The following is an 11468-nucleotide window of genomic DNA, read 5'->3' as shown; positions in this document are numbered from 1 at the left end:
GTGCCTCTCCAACCAATCTACACACACACACACACACACACACACACACAAACACACATACACACACACACATATAAGGCTCAACCTTTAACAACATGTTACTAATCTCTTTTAGAAGGGCTTAATGGCTCCTAAGTGAAATACAACAATCTTCACACACTTTCTTCTAAGAAGCCTTTTTTGGATCATTTTAGCGGATTATTCATAAGAAGCAATACAAAATAAATTATTTTGGTTCTGCTTTGGGGATAGGGGTTGGGGTTCGGGATGGAAATATGGTGGCGGGATTGGTGTTCAAATATTAAATGTAATCAAATATTGTGAACAACTTTATAAAAATAAAATTAAAAAATGTAAAAAAAGTGAGTGCTTCTCAGTCGGGGTCACAGGGGTGAAGAGAACATAGTCCCTGCGCCTCTGGTGTTCGGCGAAGGAGAGCTGGTGATAAATAAATAAATATTTCATACAGCAGATGGTGCTGAGCGCAAGGGGGAGAGATAAGAGCGGGCGGGAGGATAGAGTGTCGGGCGGGGGGCGGGGGGCTCTTTCTATTTCAGATGGTCGCTCTGGAACCTCTTTCTGGTTTTCCTTTTCTCCTTCTGGTGGTGGGCCCCACCAAAGTGGTGCTCCTGCTAGTGCTGGCTGGGGGTCCCTGAGGTGCTGGGGATTAAACCCAGGCCTCCTGGCATGCGCGTACCCGCTTTTTTGTGGGGGAGGGGGGGCTTGCTCTCTCCTGTCCTGGGAAGCCTTTCTGATAATGAGTCCTGAGCAGCCTCGGAGTGAAAAACGGAAGCAATGCCGGGCTGTCTGGTGGGGAAATCTTGTGGCTTATCATTGTTATTGCTATTATTGGGGTTTTGGGCCATGCTTGGCCATACTGACTCCAGGCTCTGCACTCAGGGCTCACTCCTGGCTCAGGGGTTATATGGGATGCCAGGGATTGAACCCGGGTTGGCAGCCTGTGCTAGGCAAGCTCCCTACCTGTTCAATATCCCTCCAGCCTCAAGACATGATCTTTATTTTATCTTATTTGATTTACTTTTAAATTTTATTTATTTTTAAATTTTTTATTTTCTTTTTTGTTAGTGAATCACCGTGAGGTACAGTTACAAATTTACGAACTTTCGTATTTCATTTTTATATTTTATTTAATATGGGGGAACATCTGGCTGTGCTCAGGGCGTTCTTGCATCTCTGTGCTCAGGGCTGGGCTGGAGGAGCATACGTGGGGCTGGGAATGAAGCCTAAGTTGGCCACGCGGAAGGTAAGAGCTTTAACTGTGCACCATCTCCCACCTCCAGGGAGCGTGACTCTTAGGGGGCTGCTGGTAACCTCTTGCACAAGCGTGTAGACTCAGGAACGATGTGTTTTGGGGAAAAGAGTTCATATCTCTCTTTATGGAGTAGGGAAAGGGCATACTCAATTGGTGCTGAGTGGCCACTGCCAGGAGTGTTCGGGGGACCGGGCAGTGGGGAGGAACTCCATATGCAGAGCTGTGACTCAGTCCTCTGAGGGATCTCCTTGCTCCAAGGGTTCAGATTTTCCTCTACATTTTTGTTTTGTTCGGGGGCCACACCTGGTGATGTTCAAGGGTTATTCCCATCCCCGGACTCAGGGATCACTCCTGGCAGGCTTCCCGGACCATATGGGATGCCAAGGATGGACCCCAGGTTGTCTGTGTGCAAGGCAAATGCTTTACTAATTCTCCAGCTAAACTATCTCTCCAGCTGCTCTATCTCCTACTCTATTATCTCTCCAGCCCCCTTTACATTAGTGACCTATGACTGAAAAGTCTACTTTCATTGTATGTGATGTCTCTTTTTGTGCTTTTATATTTAAAATATTTCACTTAACATTCCAAGATATTTAAAGAACACTTGTAGGTGAAGGGCTTTAGGCAAAAAAATCAGAAGATTTAGCTTTAGACTTTTAGCTGAAGAAAAAGGGAAGATGTGGGGAAAACACAGAATTGTAGGGTGAGGGATGTACCGCATCAGCAGAGCCCTTGCTTGAGCCCTGAGAACCACAGGGCTGGCACGTACAACCCTCAGAGGGCGCGGCTCCAAAGACAAGAACAAAGTGTAGGAAGAAAACTAGACCCCCCCCCTTTTTTTGGCTTTTTGGGTCACATCCTGAAGTGCTCAGGGGTTACTCCTGACTCTGCGCTCAGGAATCTCTCCTGGCAGTGACCATATGGCATGCCGGCGATCAAACCCAGGTTGGCCAGGCGCCAGGCAAATGCCCTAACTGCTGTATATGCTCTATATGCCATTTATTTATTTATTTATTTATTTATTTAGGGGCCACACCCAAGTGATGCTGGGAGCGGCTGGCCTCAGGCCACCTGGCCCCCATGGATTCTGTGAGTTACTACTGGGTGCGTGGGAGATGGTGCAGTGTTGGGAATTAAATCCAGCACCTCAAACAAGCAAGGTAGGTGTCATGCTGGTGGTGTTCGGTGGACCTAATGGGCATTGAACCTGGGTCAGCTTCATGTAAGTCACTATGCCCACTGCACTGTCTTTCCAGTTTGTGATTGTTTGCTTGCTTGCTTGGGGGCCTCACTCAGCAATTCTCTGGGGTTACTTCTGGCTCCGGGCTGGAGTGACAGCACAGCGGGTAGGGCCTTTGTCTCGCCCTGGCCAGCCCCGGTCGACCCGGTTTCGATTCCTCTGTCCAGCTCAGAGAGCCCAGCAAGCTACTGAGAGTATCTGCCAGCGCGACAAAGCCTGGCAGACTTCCCGTGGCCTGTTCGGTACGCCAAACACAGTGACAAAGTGACAAGTCTCACAACGGAGACATCACTGGTGCCTGCGGGCGCAAAATGACTGGACGACAGTGCCACAGTGCTGCTCCTGGCTCTGCATCAGGAATCACCCTCGTGGTGCTCGGGGCACTGCCTCGGGATGCCCGAGACCGCCGAGTCGACCGACGGCAAGGCGAACGCCCTCGCCGCGGTCCCAGCGCCCTGGCCCCGTTTTGCCTCGCCCTTAGGCCACACCCGGCGGTGCTCGGGGCTCACTCCCGACTCCGCGCTCAGGGATCGCGCTCGGCGAGGTCTGGGGATCAACGTGGTACCAGGGATGGAACCGGGGGGGCAGGGGGGGATCGGCCTTCCCTGCTGGGCTCTATCTCCAGTCCCTTACATGTGCGTTTCTTTTTTTTTTTATTTCCAGAATTTCACGGTGGACAAAACAAGCCAACAATCCAGGATGCGGAACAAGGCATCGGATCCGCGTCTTTTGAAACCATCCCAGAGCTGTTTCTGGTCTGCTCGACCACTCAAGCCCGTCATCCTGTTCGCAGCGGCCCCTGGCTACGCGGCAGGCTCGATTCCGAGGGTCGGGGAAGCTGCCGCGGCGAACGCCCGCCCCCCCGGAATTCCTCCCGGCAGAGGGAGCGGCGCAAACGACCGTGATCGTCGCGCCCACGCTTCCGCGCCGGTGTCCCGAGAAGTGGTGTCCCAGGACGCACGAGAAGGCACCTCTTCAGAGGCGACGCGCTGAGCCCGCGTCGGGGAAAGGCGCCGAGGCCAGGGCGCGCTCGGCCCCGGAACCCAGCGGGCGGCGCGCGGCGGGCGCGGCGGGGACCCAGGAGGCGCAGGGCGCACGCTCGCTGCGCGCCGCCGCGCGGGGGTCGGACGGCGCCCGTCTCGGCCGGAGGCTGCTGCGCAAGCTCCGCGCCGCCCAATAGGAATCCCCGTCTGCGGCGTAGTCCCGCCCCCGCAGGGCCCTTCGCCATTTCCGGTTCCGGCCCGCGGCTGTCCCGGTCGAAGATGGCGGCAGCGCGAGGGTCGCGGCTCTCCGGGCTCCTGAGCTGGTCCCGGCCGGAGCCGGGCCGGCCGATGTCGAGCCATGCCCACGGCGAGGAGGGCTCAGGTACCGGGGCGGGGGGCTGCGGGCGCGCGTCGGCCCTCCCGGGGCGAGGCGCGGGGGCCGGTGACCTTGGCTGAGGCCGCGGGGTGGGGGCGGGGGAGCCCGGGGGCCGCGCTGAGGCGTCGCGCCCGCCCCCAGCTCGCATGTGGAAGGCCCTCACCTACTTCGTGGCGCTCCCCGGGGTGGCGGTGAGCATGCTGAACGTCTTCCTGAAGTCGCAGCACGAGGAGCACGAGCGGCCCGAGTTCGTCGCCTACCCCCACCTCCGCATCAGGTCCAAGGTACGCCCGGAGGCGCGTCGGGCGTCCGCCCGTCCCGGAGAGCCGGCGCCGGCCGAGGCCTTGCGCGCCCCTGCCCGGCCTTGCGGGGGAGGCTGCCGCCCCGCGCCGCCTCTGTCTCCTCCGGGACCGCCCGGCCCGTGCCCCGCCCGCCCTCCGCCGCGACTGCTCGGGTGCCCGCCCGCCGCCGGGAGTTTGCAGGCGACGCGGGGCTGGGAGCCGCCCTCCCCCGGGCGCTCCCCGAGAGTCGCCGGCCCTTCGTCCCTGCGCTTCGTGTGCAGAGTGGGGTCCGCACCAGCGTACGCAGAGAGCGCGAGCATTCGGGCGCCTGGGGTGACGGGCGTAGAACTCCGAGCTTAGCACCCGGCGACTCTGGAGCGAGCAGATCCCTGTTGCCCGTGCCTCGGGGGTCGCACCCCGTTCGCCCCTGGCGCGGCAGGGGACCAGGGGCTGCTGAGGGTGGAGCCGGGTCTGCCGGGCGCAGGGCGGCATCCTGCAGCTGTGCCCCTCGCTCCTCCTCGGGCCGCTCGATGCAGGTGTCTGACCAGCACTTGTCTTCCGCTGCTTCGCTGTCAGGCTTGCCTCTTCTGTTTTTCCTGGGCCTCTGAAAGAAAACTTCACTGAGTCTCATTTTTGGAAGGAACTTGATTGTGTTGAAGCGAGAGACATAGTACAGCGGGTATCTAGTTCGATCCCTGGCGCCCCATAAGGCCCCTCAAACACAACTGGGCGTGGCCCCAGACCAAAAAACCAAACCCACTTAGGTCTTTAAGCCCCACTCCTTTGTCCGTTAGGTCAAAAGCCCTACGGAGCGAGTTTCTGCCCTCCGTGCTGTTCCAGCGTGTGTGGCTTGAGGACATGCGGCATTCGGCGAGTGGTAGAAGCAAGCGAGGCCAGCATGTCCTGGGGTGCAGATCACTGCAGCGGGGCCTTGTCAGGAGGAGAATATGCGAAGTAGATGAGGGGCGAGGGGAAGTCATGGTTCCCTCTTCCCACCCATTTAAATAAGCGGCTCCCCCATTCCCACCTTGCCTGTTACAGTGCAGGTGACTTCATTACGCGTTCATAAACACAGCACCCAGGTACTAATTATCAAAACGTGCCTTGATGAAAGACTGGGAGATGCCGCAGGTGGGGTCTAATTTCATTGTTTTATGTCCCCTCTGCACTAGACCTCCAGCCATGCATGGCCATGCTATTGCTGCATTAGTTACTGGAATTGCCTAATCGACACCTTTATTTCACAGCCCTTTCCCTGGGGAGATGGTAACCATACTCTGTTCCATAATTCCCACGTGAACCCACTGCCAACCGGCTACGAAGATGACTGAAATGCGAGAACCTGCACCTGTGTCCAGGCTCGGGACCACAGTGCTTGTTGGACCAACCTCCACATGGACCAGGAAAGTGCATGGGACCTTAGCTCACCTCCGAGTATCAAACTGACCAGTTTCCCACCCTCCATTCCTCAGCTTATGGCAGGGGGTGGCTTAAATAAACCTTAGATTGGTCACAAGTTATGTTCTTTGGTGGTATTTTACCTTCGGAAATTAAGGTCTTGTGTTACACTGTCCCTCTCCAGTCCAAGCCTCTGAATGAGTGGGGGGATGTGACGTCACCACAGCTGTGCTCAGGGCTTACTCCTGGCTCTGCACGCAGGGATCACTCCTGGTGGTGCTTTGGGAGTAATATGAGGTGCCAGGATCGAACCTGGGTCTGCCATATGTAAGGCAAATGCCTTACCCACTGTACCTTACCAGCTCAGGCCCTGACTAAATTTCTAGTAGGATTCTGGGGCTGGGTAAGGCAGAGGGACTGAGGTGGGCTGGGGAAATTCTGAGACGGGCTCCGGAGGGAGCTGCCCCTGGATCTGGCTCACTCCTGGGAGTCCCCTGTGAGCCTCATTCAGGCTGCCTAGATCTCAGCTTTCCCGTCCTGTTCACTGGAATTGGTCTTCAGTCCTGGGTATGAGCTCTGGCTAGGCATGTGCTCAACCACGTGAGACACACCCCAGCCTCTCTACCGGTGCTTGCTGGGGAATACTCCTGTGGGCAGCTCATTTTCTCCAAAGACATTAAATTCTCACCTTGGAGACATTTGTCAAAGGCTTGGAAACCTTGGAAGGAAGACACGTTGTGGCATCCCTATTAGAGTACTGGCTTTATTTCTGGAATTGACCTTCTGCAGCTGTTAACAGTCAGGGAGAAACAACAGTAGTTGATAGAAAACAATTCTGGCGGCAGTGTGCAGTGTTTAGGGCACATGTGACCCAGGTTTCCGAGCAGCCCCAGGTGCGGTCCAGGAGGTCCCTAGCCCCCAGGGTGGCCTGGGTACCCAGCACTGCAGGGCCCAGTGGTCACCTGAGCAGCCCAAGGTGTAGCACTGGAGATCCCTAGCCCACCGGAGTGGCCAGGGTACACCGGTACTGCAGGGCCCAAACAGCACCACATGCTCAGGCCATTGCATTGAGTTGCCGTCCTGGTTGGCAGAGAACTGCTGGGGCCCCAGGCCCCCTGAGCACTTGCTTGGGAGACCCCCACCCCCAGAAAAAAACTTGGAAGTAGCTAACTGCAGCCATCTTACTGGGGAGGATGAAGTCAAAAACAGTATGGGGGGGCTGGAGAGATAGCACAGCTGGCAGGGTGTTTGCCTTGCACGTGGCCGACCCGGGTTTGATTCCCAGCATCCCATATGGTCCCCTGTGCATCGCCAGGTGTGACCCAAAGTGCAAAAAAAAAACAGTATGGGGAGCGGGAGAGCTTGCACTTGAGCCTGTGTTGTCTCTTCGTTGTTGTTGGCCTGGCATGCATACTTTTTTTTTTTTTGGTAGGAGTACTGCTATTTATTCAGCCACTGATTAGCTGATTGAATTGTGCATGCACTCCACCTTTTTTTTTTCATTTTTTAATAATTTTATTTATTTAATCACCATGAGAGCAGTTATAAAGCTTCCGGGTATAAGTCTCGGTCATACAATGAAACACCCGTCCCTTCACTAGTGCCCATTCTCCACCCCCACAACCCCAGTATATCCCCATCCCACACCCTCCCCCTACCTGTGGGGCAGATGATTTCCACATTACTCTCTCTCTACTTTGGTCACATTCAATATTTCAACACCAGACCCACCATTATTATGAGATTTTACCCCAACACTCACATCTGCTGAAAAGGCAACAGTAGACAATTTGTGTTCTATTGCTGGTTATGAATAACATGATGTCACGTGGCTGTAGTAGGGCCATGTGATTTTGAAATTCCGAAATTTTAACACTTAAATCTGGAGGGATTTCTGCCAAAAGCCGCTGGGTTTTGAGATTTGTTTCTGAGTCTCTGGGATCATGGCCGTTAAGCACCTTGATCAGGAGCCAGAGAGGCCGTTCATGGGCGATGACTTGGGGTCTCGTTGGGGTGGGGAGGACAGGACCGGCTCCACCCCCATCCCGTGAGGCCCAACAAGTTTCATCACTGCAGGCCCAGACCTGACTGTCCAATGGCCTCTGGAGGATGACGGCCACCAAGGGGGAGCAGGCGGAGGGACAACACCCTTTCCCCCCAGGGGTGGCCCAGCAACAGTAACCTACTGAGGGGTCTGGACACATTTCTGCCAAAAGCCGCTCTTTTTTGAGATTTGTTTCTGAGTCTCTGGGATCATGGCCATTAAGCAGTTCAATCAGGAACCAGAGAAGCCTTGCCTCCAATTATATAGCTGAGCTGGAGGTGGTTTGTGGGTGTGTTTCCCACATACCTAACTTTTGGCCATTTCCTTGGTAAACTTTGCCCCAGGTTTTTGGGCTCTGGCCAAAGGCACAGCAGCAATTTTGGGGTATCTGGAAGTCTGAAGGCGCCATCAGGCTGCTCATGCACTCACCTCACAGGTACAGACTGACCTGCTGGCAGAACCCCCTGGCATGCATACTTTGTATGTGGGAGCCCTGGCCCGATCCCAGGGCTGGTTCCAGGGGCACGCATGGTGTGGCCAGAAATACCCCACACACCTCCCCACGGCTCACAGCATGAACAACAATGAGAAATCATGCTGGGATGTGATTCCGAAGTAGAGCATGTGGCCTCACTTGCATCAGACCCTGGGTTTGATCCTAGACAGCTGGAGAAACAGAAAGGTAAGGGGACCGGAAGACAGCTCAAAGGGCTGATGCATATGCTGTGTGCAGGAAGCCCAGGTTTGATCCCCAGGATCCCCCATGGTCCCCTGACTACCACTGGTTTGGTTCAAACCCTGGCTCAGTAAGAAGGTAATCTTCAAAAATCATTTCCCCAGTAGCAATTAGGAGAGAAGCATACATGGCTGGCTTAAAGCAGGTTTACTCTTAAGTGTACAACCACTTACAAGGTTTTAGTGATGCCTTAAATAAATGAAGCTCTACACTATCTGAGCATATGGTAAATTGGACCAAACGAAGCAACTGTAAAAAATAGGACATTCTGAAGTATGTAAACACTTGCCTCTCCTGACTGTGTCATTATGAAACATTTTAAGATATTTGGGCTGGAGCCATAGCACAGCGGGTAGGGCGTTTGCCTTGCATGCGGCTGACCTGAGTTCGATTCCCAGCAACTCATTTGGCCCCTGAGCACCACCAGGAGTAATCCCTGAGCGCATAAGCCAGGAGTGTGACCCAAAAACGAACAAAAAAAAAGATATTAAGGGCCAGAAAGTTAATGGATTGGGGGCACAAGCTTTGTATGCAGGAGGCCTGGTTTGGATCCCCAATACCACATGGCCCCCAAGCACCATCAAATGGGACTTTGCAGCGCAAAGTGGGGCACCCAAACAAGGTTTGTGCACTTTACCTTTTATTTGGGGGGGGGGGGTCACACCTGGCTCTGCACTCAGGAATCATTCCTGGCGGTGCTCAGGGAACTATATGGGATGCTGGGAATTGAATCTGCGTCGGCCAGGGGCATGCTCTACCCCCTGTGCTCTAGCTCCAGACCGTGTGCTTTACTTTGCAAATAAGTGTTACCTTGTTTTGGCTGGTTTTTGAGTATGCCGTTGCAACATCTCAGTGGTCAGGGCGCTGTATTGTGCTGGACAGCAGCAGGGACCCCCTTCCCCCGCGCACACACACACCCAGCCCTCCACAGTATCTGCCTAGGGCATTCTGAAACCAGTGGTTTCTAATTGTTATACTATCTGAGTTAAGTCTGATCTTCACCTTTAAATTAGAAAATGCTTCCCAGGAAAATAGGGGTGTGTGGAGTTGCAGGATAACTTAAAGTGCAGAGTTCCAGGGGCAAGTAATGCTAGAAATAAATGTTTATTCCATTTTCATGATTTCAAGGGCAGGGTAAAGTGGATAAATGAGGCAAATAAAGCAAAACTCTTCCCTCTCCCTGCTTAACCAGTTGTAGCATTTTGGCATCTTACGGGTTTTGACTTAATTCATGACCTTGAGTTGAAAACTGGCAACAGCAAATCTTTACAATTTATAATTGTAATCCCAATAAATAGTTTTGTTTTAGCTTCCTCCATAGCTACTTCAAGGGCCAGAACTCCCGAACTGTACAGAGCTGACGCGGTAGTCACTGCAACCTTTCAAGTGCTAATCGGAGCTCTGACACCCCTCTATGTTAACTGGGTTAAAAGTTGTCTTCCTCCAGGCTAACTCCCACCAGCAGTATTAAGCATTAGAGTATATAAAAAATAAAACTGCTCTCAAGCATTGATTAAAACTGTTGCCACGATCCCGTTTCAGACCATTAGTTCCCTGAGAGAAAAAGAGATGTCCTAATCAATCGCATCTGTGAGCAGTGCCCCAAGGCAAGGGCAAGGTTGAGTGTACCGCAAGTCCTTTTGGCAGCATAAATCAAGGTCAGGCGACGCTGACAGGTTTATCATCATTTACAGACTGGTATATATTTAAAGCTGATTCCAGATCAAGTTATTGCAACCATAATCCCAAGAAATAATTCCGTTTTAGCTTACTGAGTTTCTCAAGGTGCCAAAGCTGTGAGAGAATTGTCCCAAAGCAGTGATGGTCCATCATCTTTTACAAGAGGAAAACCTCGAGGAGAAGAAAATAAAACTCCCCCATAAATTCCTCCTCAAACCAGTGGCTATCTTCACGGTCTCAACTGACAAAAACCAGAGTTCCTCAGAAGAGTCAAATTTAAGGTGACTGTCGAGATCAAGAAGAGCTCTCAGACTTTTCTTTGCCATTGCCCATGAATTCCAGTCCTTCAATGGGAATCTCCTTCTCCTTGATGGCTTTCTGATAGGAAGAGAAAATACAGCAGTAAGATACCTGAAGGTCGGGGCCGGAGCCAGCTAGCACCGCGGGGAGGGCATTTGCCTTGCACGCAGCCAGCCCGGGTTCGACTCCCAGCATCCCGTACGTCCCCGAGCACCGCCAGGAGTGATTCCTGAGTGCAGAGCCAGGAGTAACCCCTGTGCATCGCCGGGTGTGACCCAAAAAGGAAAATATATATATACACACATATACACCTGAAGGTCAAAGATCAAGTTTCGTAAATCACACGACAATACAAAAGTAAAATCACACTGAACTGTCAGAACTCCCCACCCAGGAGGGAATCGCTGAACTGAGAAGTGAAATTCGGAAAGCAGCAACTCTGTGGCAGATGCAGGCTCCAACCTCGATCCCGGGGCGAAGACCTCTACGACGTCGAGCAAGTCTCCCTTTCCTCCCCGGAACTGTCCGGAGGAAGGAAGTCTTAAAGAGGGTGCCTCCTTCAGGCCTGCTCTTAAAACTCGTTCGCTCGGGCGGGGGTGGGGCTTTCCTTACGGGGCGGCAGAGAAAGCGGCCACGGCCAGTCACGGGGTCCAGCCAAGACCCTCCAGCTCCACCGGCCCGGAAGCCGGCGTCCTTTCTGGCCCGACCACCGCGAGAAGGCCGCGCCGCCACGACCGGAACGCGGGGCTCCTGCGCGGGGCCCCTCGGGCCGGGGAGGGCTGGCGTCCAGCCCCGGGGACGCACCGCCACGCCCCCTGGCCGGCTTCCGAAACCGGCCCCGGCCCCTCGGACGGCTGCGCAGGCGACCTCGGCGGCGACGCGAGGGGGACGCTCCCGCCGCCGGCTCCCCGCGCCGCCCCTCCCGCCCGGCCCCAGCCGCAGGCCGGGGAGCCCGAGCGGGGCCGGGCGCGCTCACCTGCACGCACTGCTGGTAGCGCTTGAAGAGGTCGGTGCACGGGTCCCCGGAGCCGTCCCCCTTGAGGAACTTCTCGGCGAACCAGCGGTTGAAGCACTGGTCGTACTCGCGCTTCATGTCGGTGCACGCTTCCCCGACGCTGTTCATGGCGGCGGCGGCGGCGGCGGCGGCGGGGACGGGG

At 54.6% G+C, this 11468-nt stretch overlaps 2 protein-coding genes across 2 annotated transcripts; one reads left to right on the top strand and one right to left on the bottom strand.

Moving 5' to 3' along the window:
* The first annotated feature begins 3749 nt into the window (after positions 1 to 3749).
* LOC130039140 (cytochrome c oxidase subunit 6A1, mitochondrial) lies at positions 3750 to 5669 on the top strand. Its single transcript, XM_056131002.1, has 3 exons — positions 3750 to 3878; positions 4014 to 4156; positions 5401 to 5669. The coding sequence occupies exons 1-3, from the start codon at positions 3776 to 3778 to the stop codon at positions 5482 to 5484; spliced, it is 330 nt and encodes a 109-aa protein (XP_055986977.1). The 5' UTR covers positions 3750 to 3775; the 3' UTR covers positions 5485 to 5669.
* A 3747-nt stretch (positions 5670 to 9416) lies between these two features.
* On the bottom strand, positions 9417 to 11456 carry TRIAP1 (TP53 regulated inhibitor of apoptosis 1). Its single transcript, XM_056131004.1, has 2 exons — positions 11288 to 11456; positions 9417 to 10389 (listed from the first exon to the last, which is right to left on the bottom strand). Exons 1-2 carry the CDS (start codon positions 11432 to 11434, stop codon positions 10306 to 10308), a joined length of 231 nt encoding a protein of 76 aa, XP_055986979.1. The 5' UTR covers positions 11435 to 11456; the 3' UTR covers positions 9417 to 10305.
* Positions 11457 to 11468: the final 12 nt, after the last annotated feature.

This window comes from Sorex fumeus, unplaced genomic scaffold, assembly GCF_029834395.1.
Source record: "Sorex fumeus unplaced genomic scaffold, SorFum_2.1 ptg000083l, whole genome shotgun sequence".
Taxonomy (NCBI): domain Eukaryota; kingdom Metazoa; phylum Chordata; class Mammalia; order Eulipotyphla; family Soricidae; genus Sorex; species Sorex fumeus.
Note: the sequence above shows the minus strand (reverse complement) of the source record. Positions and strands in the feature narration are given on the sequence as shown.